Below are 22164 nucleotides of genomic sequence, written 5' to 3'. Positions count from 1 at the left end.
ATAGAGAACAAGCAAATTCAGCTTGTTAAGATTCATACGGATGACAACCCGGCTGATCTGTTGACGAAGAGTTTGCCTCCGGAGCGGTTTGCTCATTGCAGACACTTGATGGGCATTGGATGAGGCCAGTTTCAGCCTTGATATGGCCTTGTATATTATCATGTACATGCTGATTTTTTCTTTTACTTTACTTAAGGGCACTTTGCCTTTAAGTGGGAGGTTGTTGGGGTAAAGGCATTATGCCCACCCTTATAGTGTGTACAAGCCCATAAGTTATAGTACATAGTACACTTAGTACTTTTAATGTACTAAGTGCACTATGTGTACTAGTGCAATATACATGTGTGATAGGGGAGTCACACACTCATGCCTCATGAGTTGACTTATCCCCACAACTCACTCTCTCTCTCTCTCCCTTGTTCTTCTCTGTGTATGTCTCCCACATAACTCTTAACCCTAACTGTTTCTCCCCATCAATTGGCACACATTGGTGCGAAATTACACTAGAAATTTGAGGATTTTGCCGAAATTGGCACTATTTGAAGGCATTTTGGATATTACAGACACATTTACTTGGCATTGGGGCATTTCCCCAAATTTTTTGGGCATTAAAGCATTTGGTACAGGTGACAATTGCTTTAGCAGATTTACAGGTGCAAATCCGATTCAGATTTGGTCTAGCTGGCTGCCTAAAAATTGGGGCTTTTCTACATTGAGCCCATTTTTGCAACATTCGACCAATTTACCTTTGATTTTGCCGGGATTTGAGCACTTGCAGCTTTTACAGGTGTCAGCTGATCATGTTTTTCACGGCACATGCATACATTTGTGGTTTGCTGCAGTATATATATGCCATTGTGGACACTTAGACAGATTTGCATCATTGTGAAATACACTTGCAGATTTGGGACATGCATATGTATTTCTCGTGGTGAAGGAGTTCCCTTTCAGTCTATTGATTATCCAGCTATTTATCTCCCGCATTCTTACTGTTTTGCTGGGCATTGCCTGTGCCTTGTGACAGATTTGCTATGTTATCATGGCCAACAATAATAATGACCTCTTTGGAATGCTATCTCAAGAGGACAAGCTCAATGGGGATAACTACCCTATGTGGGCTTATATGATGCGTCATGTCAAGAATGTATGGCTATATGTGGATGGCATTGAGGAGTGTCCTCTTGCACCTGCTCCAGCGGAAGGTGAAGTGATTCCCACTCACCCTCCTGCAGGTCTACCTCCTCATCCTCCTCCTACTCAGCAGCAACGTACTTGGGATGCTAGGAATGCTCAGGCCCATGCGTTGATTGCTCTGTCGTGCCGCAAGCATATCATTCCGCACATTCGTTCCTGCACCACTGCAAAGGGTGCTTGGGATACCTTGGCGGCATTGTATTCAGGTCACAATGAGGCTCGTGTAGCTTACCTTCGGGGCAAGCTTGAGACTAACCGCATGCTTGAAGGTGACTCTATCGATCAGTACCTTACGCATGTGAAAGATCTATGAGAGCAACTCATTAACATTGATGAGGTCTTGATAGATGGCTATCTTGTTCAGACAGTTTTGCGTAATTTGCCAGCCGACTCTTATCAGACATTTGGCACCACTTTGCGGTTGTTGGCTGGCAATGCACCTAATGCGGTCACTTTTGACAACCTTGTGACTCTCTTGCTCAGTGAAGAGCAATCTCGTTCCAACAGGAACAACATGATGTTTGTTGAGTCGACAATGGCTGCTCCCTTTCGTGGGAATAGATCTGGGCCTAAACCTAGCCCATCGGATTCTCCCAAGACAGAGGACAAGCCTAAAAAGAAAAAGCGTTGTAATTATTGCAGGAAAACAGGGCACACCATAGAGGAATGCAGGAAGCGTATTGAGGGTGAAAAAAAGAAGCTGGCATCTTCTTCCACAGGTACAGATCAGGCCAATTTGGCTACACATGTATCAGCCTTGACCCTTACATCTTCATCACCTGCAGAGATGTCTTCTAATGCCGTTGCTTTTGATGACTATGCTCTATAGTCAGTACTCTTTGGTATGCATTGTCTGGCAGATGCATTTCAGGGGGGGATTTTACTTGCCTACATGCAGTTGGTGATGCCTCATGGTACACTTATGCTTGTCTATGCTAGACCCTTTCTCTTATGTGATGTCTATTGGAGATGTCTTTTATGCTGTTTTTCCTTGCAGCGGGATTGTTCTACAGTGTTGACATTGTCACTTTCTCACATGTGATGTTTATTGGGAGTGCCTTCTACACACTTGGCCAGTGTTGGCTTGCTCTCATGGTTTTGACGTGTCACATGTATATTATTCACTGTGGGGTTTTGTATCTTTACACTTGCCATACATGCCACTGATCATGGCATCGCTGAGAGTTTACCCATCCTCTCATAGCATTGGCTGATGCCCGCCTTGAGCCCCCACTTTTTCTCCCGATTTTCAACTTTTCCCATTGTTGAATTTTTGCTTTTATCAGCCCTACCATTGCTGATTTTTCCTCATCGGATCCTCCATTGATGAGTTTCACTCTTGCAGCTTACATTGCATGTCTCACATGCATGACTTCTGGAATTGCCTTTACACATGCGTATATCTGCTACCACTTCTTGTGCTTATCACTGGTGCAGTTACAGAGCTATGCTTTGCTCTCTTGTTGTCATTGATATGGATTACATGCAGTTCAGCTTGGCATTTGGATGCTTGCCTTCAGGGGGGTATTATGCGATGCCTCTTGATTTGATACAGTTGATGTCCACATGATCTTTGACATGCATTTCAAGTGATGCGTTTATGTACTACTCTGCTCTAGCATTAGCACTGTGACATTGGGAATTCTCCTTTTCCCCGTCATACAATGCTTGCTTTTCCCATTGGCACTGCAGTTAATCTTTGACATCATGATCTCTCTTGATCCCTCTTACTGTGGAGCATAGTGCAGGGCATCATTCATAGCTTTATCACCCTGCTGCTACCCATTCGCTGGAGGGGGGTTTGTTGGTCATGTCCACTCCCGGCTAGTTCAAGTGTGAACCCAACTTACTCACGGGCACTTTTTCCCTGTGACTGGACACAGGTTTTTTCCCCGTGTGAACACACTTATGTGTGTTGGGCACTTAGCCCTAGGCCTTTTAGTACTCACTTGTACTTTCATTGCATATTATTATTGAGTACATCTTTTCCAACACTCTCACGTTTCTCTGTGCTTGAGGTTGTGTGTGTGTGTGTGCAGGCTAACTCCCCTCCTACCCAACAAAGAGAAAAACACAAGGTCGTGACATACCCCCCTCTTGAAAAATGGCAAGTGTCCTCAATTGCACTCAACGGCACATTAAAGCATCCAATGAGCAAAGACGCCTCATATGACAAAAGCAATCGCCCTCAAGTGCATCTGGGTGATTAAATAATCATTCCGCACAATATGGGTATGCCCTTGCATCAAGGTGACAAGAGACTCTTGCTTATTCCATAAGAACCTACAACAAAAGTCTAAAACCAAGTGGAAACACACAACCTGTGTTAGCCAAAAACAAAACCATGTGCCATTCGACATATGACACACATATGCATTCACAAGCAACATGCTCTTCAAGATGCTTTACCCACTCTAAAGTAACAATCTAAGGGCTGCTCACAAGCCTTACGCCCATGGTTATCCCGCAGGACCCACGAATGTTGGTACATCATGAGCATATGAAAGCACTCAATGCATCCAAACCACTATGTACTTCCCACATATGTCCCTCCTGATGCTTTACCCACTCTAGTGGTACACCATCCCACAGGACCCACAACTAGTGGTATACCATGAACATAGTGAAGTACTTGATGTGTGAGGATTATGTTGTTAATCCTGCATATTGTGTACTAATTACTACTTAAGTAATTAACTTAGAACAAGAACCTTCAGGAGAACACTTGAGACAAGATTGAATTGACTTGTTGTTATTAAACTGAGTACAATAGGTCTCTTATATAGGAGATGAAGAGACACATTTAAAGAGGCATGTCCTTTGATGAAAGGACATGACCTTAGACGAAAGGGTACAACTTTTAGGCTAAGGGATGTGTCCAGTCGATGTAGAGACACAACCATTCACTAAGGGATACAACCATTCGTCGAAGAGATGTGGCTATTCGATGAAGAGGTACATCCTTTGACGAAGAGTCGCAACCAGTCGAGGGTAGGGGTTCCCTTTGGCTGGTAACTCTTTGTATCTGCAACAGTAATCAGCAATGAAGAGAGAATCTGATATATAAACACGTCACAATCGTGACATTCCCTCCCATTTAAAATAAAACCCATGTGTCAAATGATAGACATCCGTTTGTCGAAGAACTCCTAAAGAAGGTTAGGGTACTGCTGCATTTCTTCATCTGTTTGCCAAGTGGAATCAGACTCATCCAAGTCCATCCACTTCACAAGAAATTCTGTAGTCAACTTTCTTCTTGTTTCCTTCTGTCTTACGTCAAGTATTACTTCTGGAACAAGGATAATATGGTCATCTTCAATTTCTGGTACATAAGAAGATAAGTCTGGAACAGGCGAATCTCCTTGAATATACTGTTTGAGCCAAGATATGTGAAAAGTCGGATGAATCTTTCCCCATGACGGTGGAAGTTTCAACTTATAACTGACAGTTGAATTTTTCTTAAGAATCTTGAAAGGCCCATAGAAGCGAGGTCGTAACTTTGGAAAAACTGACTTCACTGTTTTGTAGCGGTGAGGTGCTACATATAATAAGACCAAGTCTCCTTCTTGAAATTCTGCATGTCGACGATGCTTGTTGGCCTGTTTTTGATATTTTTGTTGCACATGGACCAATTTATCTCGAACTTGTACAAGCACATCTTGCATCTCCTGAACCAACTGATCTGCCAACGCTACTTTGTGTTGCAAAACAAAGTTTGTAGGCACAAGAGGAGTATGTCCATATGCGGCTTGAAATGGAGTTAATCCAATTGCTGAATGATGGGAATTATTATAAGCAAATTCCACGAGTGGTAAATAATCTTCCCATGATGCCAGACGGAATTGAATGTAATGTCGAATCATTTCTTCCAAAATCTGATTGACTCTTTCAGTCTGTCCATCTGTTTGAGGATGATGGGCTGAACTGAATAACAAATTCGTGCCAAGAGATTTGAACAAAGATGTCCAAAAATGTCCAGTGAACTTTGGATCTCTGTCAGAAATGATGGTCTTTGGTAAACCATGCAATTTGAAGACATGTTGCACGAATAATGACGCCACGTCTGGGGCTGAAGCAGCTTTCTTGCAAGGGATGAAATGTGCCATTTTGGAAAATCGATCAACCACCACAAGAATCTGAGCATTGCCTTTGGATGAACGAGGCAAGGTGGTGATAAAATCCATACTGATACTTTCCCATCTCTCATTGGGAACTGGCAATGGTTGAAGTAACCCTTGAGAAAGTTGTCGAGAGGCTTTCATTGTTTGACATGAATGACAAGCTTTGACAAATTTGATAACATCTTGCTGCATCTGAGGCCCGAAGTATGTAGCAGACAAAAGTCGATATGTCTTGTTGATACCAGGGTGAGCAGCATAAGGGACTTCATGATGTTCTTGAATAAGAATCTTCCGCAATGAAGTATTGTGAGGTACACAAATGCGGTCAGAGAAGAACAGCAACTCATCTATGATAATATAGGCTGCAAACATGTTCATTTCTGCAGGACTGGGATTAGAAGATTTGAGAACACGGAACGCATCTCCAAAATCTCTATCCGTCAAATATTCATTTTTGAAACAAGCAGGGATTTCCATTTGCACATCTGTGATGGCAAAATTAATGGCTCGAGGCATGCGACTTAAGGCATCTGCAACCACATTCTGAAGACCAGGAACATACTGAATAATCATGTGGAAATTAGCCAAGAATTCCACCCATCTGCCTTGTCGAGAGTTCATAACAGGCTGAGTGAAAATATACGTCAGAGATTGATGATCTGTACGTACAACTGAATCTGCTCCAAGAAGATAATGTCTCCATGTTCGATAAGCATGCACGATTGCCAAAAACTCCTTATCATACAGAGGATACCTGCTTTGAATGGCTGAAAACTTTCTGCTGTCAAAAGCAATGACACGATCATTCTGCATCAAAACTCCACCAGAAGCACGATCGGAGGCATCTGTCATTACATCAAAGGGCTGAGTGGGATCTGCAATGGCCAAGACCGGGGTTGTCGTCAAGGCATGCTTGAGATCATTGAAGGATTGCTCAGCTTCTGAAGACCACTGAAGTTTGTCCAGCTTTGTCAGTTCTGTCAAAGGGGCAGCAATCTCTGAAAATCTATGCACCTTGTTGTGATAGAAGTTAGCAAGTCCCAAGAAAGATCGAACATCTGAAATGGTGAGGGGCAAAGGCCAATCCACAATCGCCTGAATCTTCTTAGGATCTACTGCAATCCCATTAGCAGAAATGATGTGACCAAGATATTCCACATGGTTTTTGAAAAATTCGCTCTTCTTTTTGTTGATGTACAGCACATTGTTGCGTAGTACTTCAAAGACTATCTGTAAATGCTCTTTGTGATCAACCATAGATCGGCTAAAAACCAGAATATCATCCAGGTAAACGATCACGAACTTATCCAAGTATGGCCCAAAAATTTCATTCATCAGGGTCATGAAAGTGGCCGGGGCATTGGTTAACCCAAAAGGTATGACCAAGAATTCATAATGGCCATATTTTGTCCGAAAGGCTGTCTTGTATTCATCACCACTACGGATACGAATTTGATGATAGCCGGACTTTAAATCAATCTTGGAAAACACCTTAGCACCAAGTAGTTGGTCGAACAATTCATCGATGCGAGGTAAAGGAAATTTGTTCTTGATTGTCAGCTTGTTGAGAGCTCGGTAATCAATGCAAAGCCGCATTGATCCATCCTTCTTCTTGACAAGTAAAACCGGGGCTCCGAAGGGACTTTTGCTGGGACGAATGTGACCTTTGTCCAGCAACTCCTGTAATTGCTTTTGTATCTCCTGAGATTCAGAGTAAGAAACACGGTATGGAGCTCGGGTTGGAGGAGGTTGACCTGGGATAAGATCAATCGGGTGATCCACAGGACGACGAGAAGGCAATGTCGTCGGAAGATCATTCGAAAACAAATCCTGAAAAGGCCTGAAGAAGGGTTGCTCCAAGTAAGCAGTAGTTGATGACGAGGCTTGAGATTGCTCACTGGTTTCTGCTTCAATCTCCCGTAACATGACCAAGGATGTTGCACTGTCACGTTTGCGAACGAGACGTTTGACTTGCAGGGCAGAAACAATGGTGATGGGTTTGGCACTGAAAAGGCCATGAAGTTCCAGCTCTCGACCATTATGATATAATTGAATTGAATGGGAACGAAAGCTAATCACCGGATCATATCGATACAGCCAAGATTGTCCCAATATCATGTCATAATGTGACAACGGCATCACTGAAAAATTAAGGTGATCCTGGTAATCTTGAATCTGGAACTGGAGCTGTTGCACCTTTTGGTTACAATTAAGGAAGGAACCATCAGCAAGCTCCACTTGAAAAGCATCCACAAAATGTCGGGTCTGTAGGCGAAGCTTATGAACCAAAGAAGTGCCCACAAAATTAGTGGAACAGCCACTGTCCACCAGCACATTGATGGGATGGTCGCCAATGAAGCCAAGAAGACTAAGGACCTGTTTGGACAGATTCACTGGAGCAGGGTTGGTACTTTGGCCATTAAGCATCAGGGTACTGACAAACTCTGAAACGCGAACAGAACAAGCCATCTGTTTGTTCTTGTCTTTCACAGGAGGCGGGTCATGATCAGCATGGTGACAACTGTCCACCTGAGAATTGCGCCGAGTGTTGGAGGGTTTAGGACGCTGAGGGCATTCATACCACCGGTGATCGCCAGAACAAATTGTGCAGAGGCCTGGGCGACTAGGTTGGGATGAAGGGGCAGTCGATGAAGAGGTTTGCTGTCCTGAAGAGGGTTCTCGCTTGAAATTGCGCCGATAATTGTTGCGACGGTCCTGTCGAGACCGATCTCGGTTTCTGCTGCTGCCAGAGGATTCGGTCCGAGAGGATCCTGCATTTGACGCGGAAGTTTGCCCGGAAAATCGCGGCCGGAAGGACTGTTGTCCAGAATATGGTCGCCGAGAGTTGGGTTGTCCAGAATTAGGACGCTGGGGTTGGCTAGTCCCATTGGATCGATTCTGCTGGAAGGAACGGGCGCCGGAGGAAAAGTTCCTGGGAGGACGCCGATAATCACTGATGCGCTCGACATACGAGATTGCTTCATCCAGGGTGGCAGGATTATACTTATGGACTTCGTCTTGGATTGTGGGTTCAAGCCCGTCAATGAAGCTGTGAAGCTGATCAGAGGGGCTGAGTGTCTCTATCTCCAGAGCCAATTTTTGAAACTCTGAGATGTACGCGGCCACGGAGCCAGTTTGACTCAGGCGGCGGAGAGAAGACCTGGCATGAAAATTCGCATTTGCAGGCTCAAAAGCCTTGCGAAGAGCACGCCGGAATTTATCCCACGTTGGAGTAGACTTGCCATCTGCAATCCTGCGTCGCCACCAGAGGAAGGCGGTATCCTTCAAGAGGGTACTGGCCAATGCTACTTTTTTGTTCTCGGGCAATTCAGTATTCGAGAAGTAAACCTCCATTTTGTAGAGCCAATGATCGATTAACCGCTTATCACGGCGGCCATTGTAGGGCTCAGGTAACTTGATGTCCATCTTCCGTGTTTTTGCTGTGGTCATTAATTTATATAAAAGTTTAAGTTCAGCATTGTCTACCTCGGCAGTCGGATCGGGAGGAGGTAAGGGATCGTCCTGCTGGCCCACCGAGGATGATGATGATGACTGTGGAGAATGCGAACGATGCGCTCGCTGGGACTTCCTGGATCCCTCGCGCTGATGTTGGTGCCACTGCTGCATGTCGTCCATCTGGGATCTCATTGATGCCATTCCGTCGAAAAATGCCTTTTGCAAGTCCTCCATCTGTTGTTGGAGAGTAGTTATCAGCAAGGCTTCCATCTGAGGATCGGCGGGTGGCACGTTGTCGTGCGACGTCGACATCTGAAGCACTCAGAGAGAGTACTGTGGTGAAGCAGGAAAGGTCCACCCGAAATGGAGAATGGAAGGAACAGCTGCTGGAGAGGCAGTAATAAGGTCCTCGTACGCGAAGTCGGGATCTTCCACTTCGTCGGGATCGTCCTCCGAAGTTACTGCATTGGCTTCCTCCAAAGAACTGGGTACTGGAGATAATGGAGTATAGTCGGGGACGAAGATCTTGCAGTAAAATGTCACAGGAGGGCGCGTGGAGGAGACATTGCATAAGCCATCCACACTGCACTCCGGAAGAAAGTGTGCCAACTGTGGGTACCGTGATAAAAAATACTCGAAATGAGTAAGATGCAGTGGCTCGCAGGTGAGGAAAATGGTCCAAATCGCCCAAGTGTCGGGTTCGGTCACATGCGGGCTGCTGACATGAATGCGGTACACCTGAGAGGCCGGGGATGCTGGGATAGGAGAGGCTGAAAGACTTGGAATCCACCCAACATCGGCGGGTAGTGGCACTGAATCCGGAGTGAGGGCACGAGGAGGGCTGTATTCGGGAAGAATAGCCTCGGGGATCTCGTCGATGTAACTCAGGTAAGAGATGTGCATGCCGGGTTCCTCCGGGAAGTTGTCCATGACGCATGCACGTACGGGGCGAGAGCACACAAGATATGTGGTGTGGGCAAAGCCAGGAAAACCCACGAACAGCCAGGAAGAAGGGCGCCTATTCGCTGGAGAGAAGGAGGCGAGTAAGAACTAGGCGACATCCTGACAGCCGGGTGGTGGTTTTCGAGTCGCCCACGTTGGCTGTTCACACCAGCAAATCCCAAACAGGCGGCCAGCGCACGCCCAGCCGGTTACGCACGCCTGTTGGGTTTGTTTGGGTTTTTTTTTTTTTTAAGATTCCACGTGGCAGTACACTTATTAATGTTGTGTATTGGTGTTTTTTTTTTTTTGAAGGTTGACGCTTCGAAGGCCGTCGCCGAGTGGAGGTGACGCTTCGAAAGCTGAATCGCCGCGTGGAGGTGACGCTTCGAAGGCTGATCGCCGAATGGGTCGCTGCGAACAGTGTTGAACCAGCAGTCACTGCATATAGTAGCACACAGAGTAGGAGTGGAGGTGACGCTCAGCCACGCTCAGCATATAGTAAGGCGGCTCACAACCGGCAGCCAAGCTCAGCAAACAAGAGCGCCCGTTGGCAGCAACCAAGGCGAAGAGAGGGGGGCTCCATAGTCAGCAGCGAAGGGGAGCAGTTCCTGCCATGTTGCGAACGCCACCGGCAGCAGGGAGGGAGGGCATTCCGGAAATACTGCAGGGGGTCCCTCTCTGCTATACACACAATACGTGTATATGGGTGTGAGACCTTGTGTACTTGTTTACATTACTACAAGCAAGGATTCACGCCAAGTCCACCATCGCTCTGCTTCTTCCATACAACACCGAAAGGAGAGGTGGATGAGGGAGTGCCGCGGAGAGGGTGAGGGCTTCACAACCCACGGGTAGGAAAAAATTTGCTCTGATACCACTGTGAGGATTATGTTGTTAATCCTGCATATTGTGTACTAATTACTACTTAAGTAATTAACTTAGAACAAGAACCTTCAGGAGAACACTTGAGACAAGATTGAATTGACTTCTTGTTATTAAACTGAGTACAATAGGTCTCTTATATAGGAGATGAAGAGACACATTTGAAGAGGCATGTCCTTTGATGAAAGGACATGACCTTAGACGAAAGGGTACAACTTTTAGGCTAAGGGATGTGTCCAGTCGATGTAGAGGCACAACCATTCACTAAGGGATACAACCATTCGTCGAAGAGATGTGGCTATTCGATGAAGAGGTACATCCTTTGACGAAGAGTCGCAACCAGTCGAGGGTAGGGGTTCCCTTTGGCTGGTAACTCTTTGTATCTGCAACAGTAAACAGCAATGAAGAGAGAATCTGATATATAAACACGTCACAATCGTGACATGATGTATCATACCAACATACATGCCTCACACGACACAATCCAGAGTGTTCCCAATGTATTCTCAAGGGTACCAGGATCCAATGGCGCACCAGAATACAATAATATCTCAGGAAGTGTGAATATATCCGTGAACCAAACCAACTCTAGGACTGCTCGCAAGACTTACGCCCTCCATAGAGTCTCGAAGTGTTAGCTCAAGTTGCCGCAGACTTTGAGCTCAACCAATCCATGCCATTCCAAAGGAGACCAGCTCCAAAAATAGCATCATCTCAATATCCAATTAACCAACTCTGTGGTCAAGAAGAGGCAAAACCATATGACAAAGATCAATGTCCCAATCTTCCTCAGTCATACATTTCGTCCAAGGCAAAAGCCATCTCTGTTAATCATAGGTGTAGACACAATTATCCATACTTGCAGTTATAGTTCATGGTGCGACCAACTGTGAACCATACCCAACTTTACCATCTCATGTGACTAGTACACAATATCATAGAAGTCCCATAAGCAAATGTATTGTTAGCTTTCAGTACCTTCCAGTGAGACAAAAGCTGCACCAAGCGACCTCTAGATGTCCTCCGAGCTTGTCTGTAACAAGGGAGCGGAGATGCTACCCCTCTTGAGCATCAGGCAATGAGCTCTGTTGAACCTAAATGAGTCGTAGCAAGAGTCGACCCCAACTCAAAGGCATCAAGATAAAGCTGCAAAACCTGAGGTGAATTTGCTAAGTCACCCTCCTTCATCCACTTCGCATCCATCGGTGAATAGTTCTTGAACTTCACAAGATAGCGACGGGAAACTTTACCCCGTACCTTTCTTTCCTTGTGTGCCAGTATCTGCTCGAGAATAAGAACCTCATCAAGTTCCTCCGCTTCCGACTGAGCCTCATCTGATACATCCTCAGGCACCCAAAACCTGCTTGCACTCCACCCAAGTGGTAAGCACAAGTCCCCAATGAAAGCATAGTAGATCACCACTGCTAAACATAGAAAGAAGCTCCCTTCCGAACCCATGAAGCCTCCGTGAAGATACCACCAGTGACAAATTGTTGAAAGCAATAGCCTTCAACCCATCTTTTGCACCATAACAATTCAACTGCTTCTTGTTCCTGGCCGACTACTACTTGTCCTTGGTGTCTTTTCTCCTTAGCTACATCTTCAGCTTTTTCTCTTCACCTCATATAGGCAAAGACACACAGTCCTTTACTGCCTCCTGCAATTCCTTTTCACTTTCCACATATTAAAGCTTTTGATGTGACGTTCATGAGACAACCACGAGCTCGCCCCCTTAGGAAAGTTGGCGATTGTCCCGACCAGAGTAACCACGGGCTCGCCTCCTTGAGAAAGTCGACGATGTCCTAGAAACGGAACCTTGTAAACCGTCCTTTAGCCCTCAGACAAACCAAAGGGCGGTCCAAAAACAAACTCGCACACAAAACACTTCAACACCTAGAAAAGGAAAACAAACAGGGGGAGCTAGAGTGCTCCTGCAAACAGTAACGAGAACACTGATTGGCCCCAAAACGCAGTGGTGCCCCTTGTGGTATTTCTTTAATAGATTATAAGAGCATTGAATACAATAAGGCTAGAAACTCAGCCGTCCCAATAATAGAACTCCTAAATCCTGCAAAGACCTCAAAGACCTTGCATCATGGCTTCATGTTCACTCGGCATCCACAAACAATTCCAGCTATTGTTCACATCAAAGACTCCCACACATTGAGTCCTACATAAAGAAGCTTTCTCCCATAATTAGCACTGCCACAACCATCCATAGCCTCTCACCCTATGAACAGCATCACACCCTGACACATCCAGTGCTCTTGCTTCACAACAAAGACTCCAAACTGTTTCCCAAAAGAGAACTCGCATCACAGCACAACATACCATACAGTCGACACACCTGTAAAAACCCTCTTTGCCTTCCAAGGATACTATCCATCTCAGCCATGGATTCCCCGACCCCTGTCCAATCAACAACAAGGCTGTACAAAATATGTGTCAATCCCCGTATCCACTACCTGCATGTGACCCATCTCCTAGAGAAACCAAAAACATGTTTCCTTGAGAAACCTACAACCTGTTTCCACATGAAACCCTTAGGCCTGTTTCCCCTTGAAACCTTTGTCCTGTTTCCACACAAAACCATACACAGCACCATTCAAAGACAGTGCCAACAACAGCATACATCCAGTGACCTGTTTCTTCATGAAACATCTGAAAACATAGATATGCCCACAACTGCAGGTCCCTTTGTTCCTTTCAAGCAGGAGAAAACAATATGCTCCATGTACATGCACCCATGCGAGCTTGCATCACTTCCATGCCAAGAAACACATCCAAGTGACCCTGTACTTGCAGCCGGAAACCCATGCACACAGCTGTACTTGCAGCCAACCAAAACAGCCCATAAACATTCTCAAAATAGTCCCAGTTGTGCGCCTCCTTCAACCCACCTTCCAAGAGAGAGAGAGAGAGAGAGAAAAAGAGAGACCTCTTCAGCCCTGCGCCTCCCCTCCTGCAACGGCCTACAGACCTGCACCACCTTCCATGGGAGAGGGAGGGGGGGGGAGAGAGAGCAGTCCTGCATTGCGCTTCCTACAGCCCGCCTCCTTTCAAGAGAGAGAGGGCATGAGAATACCTGTCGGCACCTCCTGCAGCCAGCCCGCTAGTAGCCAAAAAGGGGAAGCAAGCGTGTTGCAGCCCTCCTGCAATTCTGCCGTGCGCTTCCTGCAGCCAGCCCGCCTTCCACCCGAGAGAAAGGGAGAGCTGTTCAGCTGTGCGCCCCCCATGCAGACTGCCCACCAGCCTCTTTTCCAAGCCAGAGTCAAAAAGCGTATCCCCCTGGCTGCAGCTGCACGATTTCCCCCAAAAGAGGGAGTTCCTCCAAAAATAGCGTAGGAGCCATCATCCCTCCCAAAAGGGCCACGATTCACCAAGAAGAGTGTTATTTTATTTTTAAATGTTTTAAACCTTTTGTCCCCTCCCCCCACACAGGGTAATAAAAAGAAACCTTAAAAATTCAGTCACCTTTGACCCCAAAAACTGAACCAATCTGTCCATGAAGCTATTGCCCCAAACTGATGCCATTCACATTGTCCACCATGTTCCCGTGCACATTGCATAATGTCAAGAGAAAAACACAGGGTTGTGACAAGTTTAGCGCAATGCTTCTTGAGGAGGAGATGCGGTTCAAGATGAGGAGTGAAGAAACCAAGCACCTTTCTCAGCCTATGCGAAGGGTAAAGGTAAAGACCACTGTTTTTTTCCAACGCGTGTGTTTCACATTCAATACTCCTGCCCAAGTCTGCGTCCGTACACGTCCGTTTGAATATTCCGTACGGTGCCCTAAATGTTGGGTCTTTTGGGTTTTTGGTCCGCCCGGCGCCGACAATGATTTGACGCTTCCCCTACGCGGCTGCTGTTGCGTGTACTTGACGGTGGACTATTGTGACCTGTCGCCTCAAGCCTGTACCCGGTTGCTGTTGTTAGAAGTCATCTCCTGTCTATTTGTATACACCAGGGCCTCTGTTGTGGGTGTGCCCGCCCGTATATCATTTTTCCACTCTCTCCGTATTTTTTCCCTATTTTTTCCCATTTTTCCTAGTGGTGGGAGGGCTGCCAGATGATGCCAGGAGCACCCCATTGCTGGCCGACTGGATCTACATCAACCGTGGGCTTAAGGGCTGCTGGCCGACTTATTTTGATCAGTCGTGGGCATCAGAATGCTGGCCGACTGCATTTATTCAGTCGTGGGACTATTTTCTCCAGTCGTGGGCACTCTTGCTGCTGGCCGACTGCCCTCTGGGAGATGTATATATAGCCCCTCAGCCCCCACCACTTTCTCATTCAGTTTTCTCCGGGATCTTGTGTATAGAGAAGAGTTTACACACCTATCTCTCTGTGTTTCTTGTGCTGATTATTTTCTGCAGTCTACTTGCTCTTGTCTACCCAAGTTTGGTTATCATTTCCGCTGCATATTCTGACATGGTATCAGAGCCCTAGGCTCTAGGAGATCTTGGGCGTTTTTTCTGAGCAAGAGGGGGAGCAACAGGTTGCTGATTGGTGGACTGTTTCGGGCTGAACGGGAAGAGAAGGTGCAAGAGGAAGGCGGGCAAAGGTGCTGGACAGCCACTTGCAGATTTTCAGATTTTTTTTTTTCCCACCCACCCACCCTTTCAGGTTACTCTCCGCAATGGCAGATTTACTAGAGATGGCTGAGAAGCGCGTGAAGATTCCGACTCTCCCCACGTTCCCAGTGGATCGTCAGTTGGACGGGTCCAATTACGGCATCTGGAAGGTCATGATGGAGTCAGTTCTGGAGTCATATGACCTTGATGATTTTATTATCATAGGGGTGCCACGGCCGGAAGCTGAGGAAGGGGAGTTATTATCGACGAGGAAGGACCGAGAGGCACATGCACACATGTGGGATCGTGTCAACACCAGGGTCCGGTCGTTTATTTTCCTCAATTGCACACCACAGGTGATCAACCATGTGAAGCACATGACGCTGGCGAGAGGCATATGGGAGCACTTCGCTTCTTTGTATAACAGGGTGTCACCCATGAAGCGGATATCCTTGGAAGTGCAGATGCGGGTTATGAACCCTGCAAAGTCTTCGATGATGCGGGAACACATTAACAAGCTGCAGGCCCTTCAGCAGGAAGTCCTTCAAGCTGGGAAAGAGATATCATCCGAAGATATGGCCATCACATTACTTTCCCACTTGCCTGGTCAGTATTCTGCTTTCTATTCCTCGTTGATCACGAGTGGCCGGCTCAGCACCATTACTTGGGAGGAGCTTGTGCCAATGGTCTTGGACCAGGAGGAATGTTTCACGAACCCTCCTCACGGCGGAGGTTCGGAGGCCTTAACTGGCCAACGGTCGAAAGGCCGTAATACCAACAAGGGCAAAGGGAAGGCTTCACCGGAGAAGTCTTCTGAGAAGAAGCCTGATCCAGAACGAGAGAAGCTGAAGGCTGAAAGATCTTGTAATGATTGTGGCGAGAAAGGCCACTACTGGAGGAAGTGCCCTAAGCGGACAGGGAAGAGTGCTGATTCCTCAACCTCAGCTGCGAAGACTCCGGCATTTGTGCACTTAGAGATGGTGGACTCCGATGCTTCATCATCTTCGAGCGAGGAGGCAGTTGGCTTCACCGCGAAGGATACTCGGGAATGGATTCTCGACAGTGGTGCTTCCAGGCACATGACTCCATCCCGTGACTTCTTTCTGGATCTGAAACGGCAGTCAGGTCGTATCTTTATTGGCGATAACTCCACTATTCCGATACATAGTGAGGGCCGAATGGAGATTATTCCCGACGGCAAGGGGGGCAAGCATGCTTCCCGTGTTCTTTATGTCCCTGCTCTGGGCTTTCATCTTTTGTCAGTGCATGAGGTATGCAAGACTAGCTTTCGGGTGGAATTTGAGAAGCATTCAGTTGCTCTAAGGGACCGTGAGACGGACAGTTGTTTGGGAAGGCGGTGTGGAGAATGGCATCTACAAGCTCTCTGCACTCTCCTCATTGACAGGCTCTCAGATCGGAGACTTGTGGCACTTTCGTTTTGGCCACTTAAATGTGGATGCTTTGCGGCACGCCTTCCGGGACCAGATGGTGGTTGGCTTGCCAGATGTTGGTAATAGGCAAGGACGCTGCAGTTCTTGCATACGTGGTAAGCAGCACAGGGAATCCTTTCCGAAGCAGGCTTCCAGGCGGGCTTCGAAATCATTGGAGTTGATTCACACTGACTTGTGTGGACCACAGCAGATACCATCCTTGGGAGGATCTCTCTACTTCATGCTGCTTGTTGATGATTGTACCAGATTCACGTGGGTCTACTTTCTTTCCCAAAAGGACCAGGCTTTTGCTCGGTTCAAGGATTGGCACGTGATGGTGGAGAAAGAGTCTGGACTTCAAGTCAAGACTCTCAGGGCTGACAAAGGAGGTGAATTCTCCTCGACTGTATTTTTCCGATTTTGTGCAGATCATGGCATCAAGAGGGAATTGGCCAATACCGGATCGCCTTCGGAGAATGGAGTTGTTGAACATAAGAACAGGATTGTGGTAGAGATGGCGAGGACCATGCTGGAGCATCGTGATCTTCCTCGTCCACTTTGGGGTGAGGCTGTGGCAACGGCTGTCCATACCATTAACTGCTCTCCGACGACTTCTGTACCCCATATGACTCCATTTGAGGCATATTTTGGCAGGAAACCCGATGTCTCGCACTTCCGTGTCTTTGGGAGTGACGCGTATGTACATATTCCGAAGAAGCAGAGGGGGAAGCTTGACTCCAAGTCCCGCAAGCTGGTATTTGTGGGGTATAACTCTCTTTCCAAGGGATACAGGTTGTATGATCCAGAGAGGAACAAGATTGTTGTCAGCCAGGATGTGGTCTTTGACGAGCATGTTCCAGCATCCACTGTCGAGGAGCCGCCACTTCTTGGAGATCCAGAGGAGTCTGATGATGATTCCCACTCTACTACTCCAGTTGATCCACCTTAGTCATCACAGGAGGTTGAGCCCGCAGCTGGAGTTGAGCCCCCGCGATCACAGGAGGCTCCACGATCTGTTCGAGTACCTAGGTGGTTGTTAGACACCCTTCGGGAGTCAGGTGTCACGGAGCTACCCTCCGAGTGGACCACAGAGGACGACCCTCGAAGATCACATCGAGTCCGAGATAAAAGCAACACGGCGGAGCTTCTTCAGGTGAACTATGCTTTAATGTCTCATATCATGCGGGACAAAGAGCCCACTTCCGTAAAGGAAGCCCTTTCACAGGATACTTGGAGGAAAGCCATGCAGGTGGAACTTGATGCCATCGAGAAGAACAAAACTTGGGAGTTGGTACCGAGGCCGTCGAAGCGGTTAGTCATTGGTGTCAAATGGGTCTTTAAGACTAAGTACGCGGCTGATGGGTCGGTGGACAAACACAAAGCCAGGCTTGTGGCTAAAGGTTATGCTCAGCGGCCAGGCATCGACTACAAGGATACCTTTGCACCGATTGCGCGGATGACCACGATTCGGACCGTTCTTGCCCTTGCTTCTTCTCAGAGGTGGCCCGTGTACCAGATGGATGTAAAATCTGCATTCCTTAATGGTGACGTGCAGGAGGAGGTGTACGTTGAGCAGCCTCCAGGCTTTATTGTTCCAGGATCGGAAGGGATGGTTTACAGGTTACGTAAGGCCTTGTATGGTCTTAAGTAGGTTCCCAGGGCTTGGAATCAGAAGATTGATTCCTTCTTTATTCGGACTGGATTTCAGAGATCGGTTGCAGATCCGAACCTGTATCTCTTTCGGGAACGCGGCATGGTCACACTTATCATCCTTTATGTGGATGATCTCATTCTCACCGGCGGTCATGTGGAGCACATTGGAGTGACGAAGGCTGCCTTGTCAAAGGAGTTTGAGATGACTGACTTAGGCTTACTCCACTTCTTCTTGGGATTGGAGATCTGGCAGACCCAGAGGGGGTTTTTCGTCTCTCAGCAGCAGTATGTTCATGAGTTGCTTGAGGCCTTTGGGATGGAAAACTGCAAGCCTATTACTTCGCCGATGGACCCGAACACAAAGTTAACCGTTACAGATCCTTGTGAGCCAGTTGATGCCTCGCAGTACCGGAAGTTGGTTGGTTCATTGATCTGGTTGCTGAACACCAGATTGGACTTGAGCTTCTCCGTGGGGCTGTTGAGCTCTTTCATGCAGACGCCATTGAAGACTCATTGGGACGCAGGATTGCGGATCTTGTGGTATCTGCAGAGTACGAAGGATCTGGGACGCTTTTACACAGGAGGGAATGGAGTCAAGCTCCAAGGTTGGAGTGACTCAGATTGGGGAGGAGATCCAGACACGAGGAGATCTACTTCAGGATACACTTTTACCCTCGGCTCAGGAGCAGTTTCTTGGAGCAGCAAGAGGCAGCCAACTATTGGAAGAGACTTGCAAAGCTGAAAGCTGATGAAGACTCTGCAAACTCCGCTTCTTCTACCTTCGACGAGAAGAAGCAGTAGCCATAAGAAAAAGTAAACTAAGTCCAAGATGACTGGGCTTTCTAGCCATATTATCACTATGGGGGGGAAATGTTACATATCAATAGTGATTAATGTGGGAATAAACAGTTCTAGGTGGTTGTGTAAACTAGCACTGTATGAAGGCTTTAAATAAAGCGGTTCCAATGTGTGTGAACAACCGCTAGTATGTATAAGTCTTCTGTGTGGGAACAACCTCTTAGAAGGCATATGTAGCTGTGTGTTTGCACTCTAGGCATCTTGCCAACACACTTCATCGCCCATAAGTGAAACATTGTCTCAACACAACGAATGAATACAATTACAAGACTTTTGTGATATTATTTTGGAGTCTAGAAATAGATGGCCGACCAACCCACATTATTCCCTAGGAATGTATGATTATTCATCAGAGCTATATGATGGTGATCATATGTATGAGAATTATAAGAGTGCTTTGCAATAATAATTATGCTTTTGCTTTGAGTCTACTATTGTGTATTAAGCTCTTTTTCATCTTAATCTTGTTATGATGAATTTGCAACTAGGCTTTGATCCACCAAGAATTGTATCACCTCCTCCATCTTAGCCTCTGTCAATGCTTCTATAGCCAATGCAAGATAATTGAAAGTGTTGCATCTCCTTCCAAGTCATAACCCTATCGATCTAACCTGTTCTTTCTGACACCATCTTTCCTCCTTTTACATGGCTTGTGTCCTGCCCTCATTAATATGCTTGTATCTGAAGCATGATGTAAGTGACATCTCCACAAAATTGTTAATATAATATTTAAAATGTTAGTGCTTGCTCCATAACAGATCAGTATACCAAGATCCAAATATATATATATATATATATATACATATATAGTGTTTCTTGCTCAGCTTTACATGCATGCCCCGTGCTCCAAGAAAATTAGAATGCCATATCATATGATAACCAAAGACAATTCTCTTGAATTCATACTACTATATTATTATTTTAGGATGGGCCAGCAGCGTGTTTCAGCTCATTTGCTGTCTCCTTGTTGTGCACCCTCTAGGAGGACACATAAAGTTCAAATGTTTGGCAACTTCTTGTGGTTCTGCAACACAACTCGAAGTCTATTTCCTTGTATGGATTTATACATGGGCAAAGGAATATGGAAGCCCATGCAACAAAAAACACTTTAACAAGTACCACATCAAGAGCTTGCTGAGCCCTACCAAGATTTTAGAGCTTTGGAAATCGAGCATGTCATAAAAGCGTACCTTAGCAGCATAAGTTGGACCAATAGCAACAGGCTGAGGCCTGATGTAAACCCCATGATCGTTTTCAAGCACCTGATCAAGAAATAAAACAGTAAGAGGTCATAAATGGATACATTGCCATGAAACCTTGCTGAAGTAGATCAAAGGCTTTCATGGAGACCTGCAAGGTTCTTGTTTTGATCTTTGATTTGTCCAACCTTTCCCTGCAAAGCTTCCGATACTCATCGCTGACGAAATTGTGTGGTTTCATGTCAAACTTGTGTTCTACCTTTCCTTCAACTGCAACCTTACCTGAAAAATTTGAGCCTCTGTAAGAACATATTTTACTGGGAAGTGCAGCTGTTGAGATTTGCACCTCTAGTTGCAATAATTGTGCTACAGTTTGTGGCACTTTGAAGAAGCAATATTAACTTACGAATACATACATACATGCATACGTGCATATTTGAGGAAATATAAGCTAACTTTCATTATTATAAACAAAAAAAACTTAAGAAACCGCAGACTAATAATTATGTGTGCATCAAAATTTCTCTGTAAAATCTTGTGTAGATGCTACTTCATTTACTACATTGCGAATAATACCAGATACAGAGGAAACTAACCCTGGGGTGTCTCTGAGAATGCGTGCATAGGTACAAGGTCTGTAGAATTGAGGCTGTAAACTTTTGACATACCAGCGGTTTCATTTGCCGACATTTCCAAGCTAGACAAGCAAGCAGATGAATCAATGTCTTACAGAACATCAACACATCGAACTGACTAGTTCTATCTATGAAATCGTGTCGGAGATCCGTTCGATAAAACATTTCGGCACAAAATCATGCCGCAGATCTAATTGATGCAAATTTCCAGCCAAAAACCGCCGGGAAGACGGAATCGATAGAGAGATTTCCGACGGAAAAGCAGGGAAAAAAAAGGATGCCGACCTGAATTGGCGGTTTTCCCCTTCTGGTTTAGTAGGGTCGAGGGTGAGGACGAGCTTGGCGAGGCAGCTTCCGGCGTCGGCCTGTTGCTGCCATGTCTGTGAAACCCTTGGGGGCACCTTGAGCAGCCAGATGGCCCTGTCGGCGCGAGAATTGTCCAGCAACGCGGTAGAAGAAGGTGCCGCTGCAGCTGCTGCTGTTTTCTCCTCTCCATCGCCTGCCCTCGCCATAAGTCTTTCAACAAGAGCAGCTTTTTTTTTTTCCCCTCGTTTTCAAGAGTGTATCGTTACGGCGAGCTTCCATGCTGCTAGTTGTAATTAAGTAATTTTGCTTAGATTTATAACATTGCTTTTAGAACTCAAATTAGAAATGAGTGATCTATCCTCATGCCAAGCCAACCGCTTCCAAGGCTCTCTCTCTCTCTCTCACACACACACACACACATAGGTGATAGGCGCACTACGAAGGAGGAGCGTGGCAGAGCAGGATCATGGGGAGAGGAGGGTGGGGTTCCTAGAAAAGGAAGAGGGTGGGATGGCAGAGGAGGAGGAAGAGAGCTAGTGACAGTAGGGTGGGGTGGGCATAGGTGAAAGGATGGTAGGAGGAGGTGGAGGGGGGACAGTAGAGGTAGGGTACATATTCATCTAAGATTTGGGTAGGTCTACTAATTAAATCGATCATAGATGATTTATATGATGCACCATTCATAGTTTAGGTGAATGTGCACCACTATAGCACGTCAAGCAACCATTCCACTTTTGAAGGTGACTTTGAAAATAGGGTTTTCTTAATGGAGCCACCACAAGTAGAGATTTTCTACATTCGGGTGGCTTTAAAGCATTTTTGCTTCAACAAACAATAAGTTGAGTATAAGTGGCCTTAGTTTGGAAGGGGTCTCCCTACCAATATCTTCAATGATGACTCAATATGCATCATGG

At 46.2% G+C, this 22164-nt stretch overlaps 1 protein-coding gene across 2 annotated transcripts in view; it reads right to left on the bottom strand.

The window, feature by feature from the left end:
• Positions 1 to 21557, bottom strand: part of LOC147607451 (Transcription initiation factor IIF, beta subunit) — a 44102-nt gene extending 22545 nt beyond the window's left edge. The window contains exons 1-4 of one of the 2 annotated variants that reach the window (XM_086790274.1): positions 21230 to 21557; positions 20906 to 21006; positions 20461 to 20591; positions 20301 to 20372 (exon numbers count right to left, since the gene is read on the bottom strand). In XM_086790274.1, coding sequence (XP_086646400.1) covers positions 20301 to 20372; positions 20461 to 20591; positions 20906 to 21006; positions 21230 to 21456 — 531 coding nt within the window. In that variant the 5' untranslated portion in view covers positions 21457 to 21557. The remainder of the gene's footprint in view (positions 1 to 20300; positions 20373 to 20460; positions 20592 to 20905; positions 21007 to 21229) is intronic. The other variant, XM_086790275.1, reaches the window with a different exon arrangement.
• Positions 21558 to 22164: the final 607 nt, after the last annotated feature.

This window comes from Cibotium barometz, chromosome 55 (genome assembly GCF_041138505.1).
Source record: "Cibotium barometz isolate CiBa-2024 chromosome 55, ASM4113850v1, whole genome shotgun sequence".
Classification (NCBI taxonomy): Eukaryota; Viridiplantae; Streptophyta; class Polypodiopsida; order Cyatheales; family Cibotiaceae; genus Cibotium; species Cibotium barometz.
Note: the sequence above shows the minus strand (reverse complement) of the source record. Positions and strands in the feature narration are given on the sequence as shown.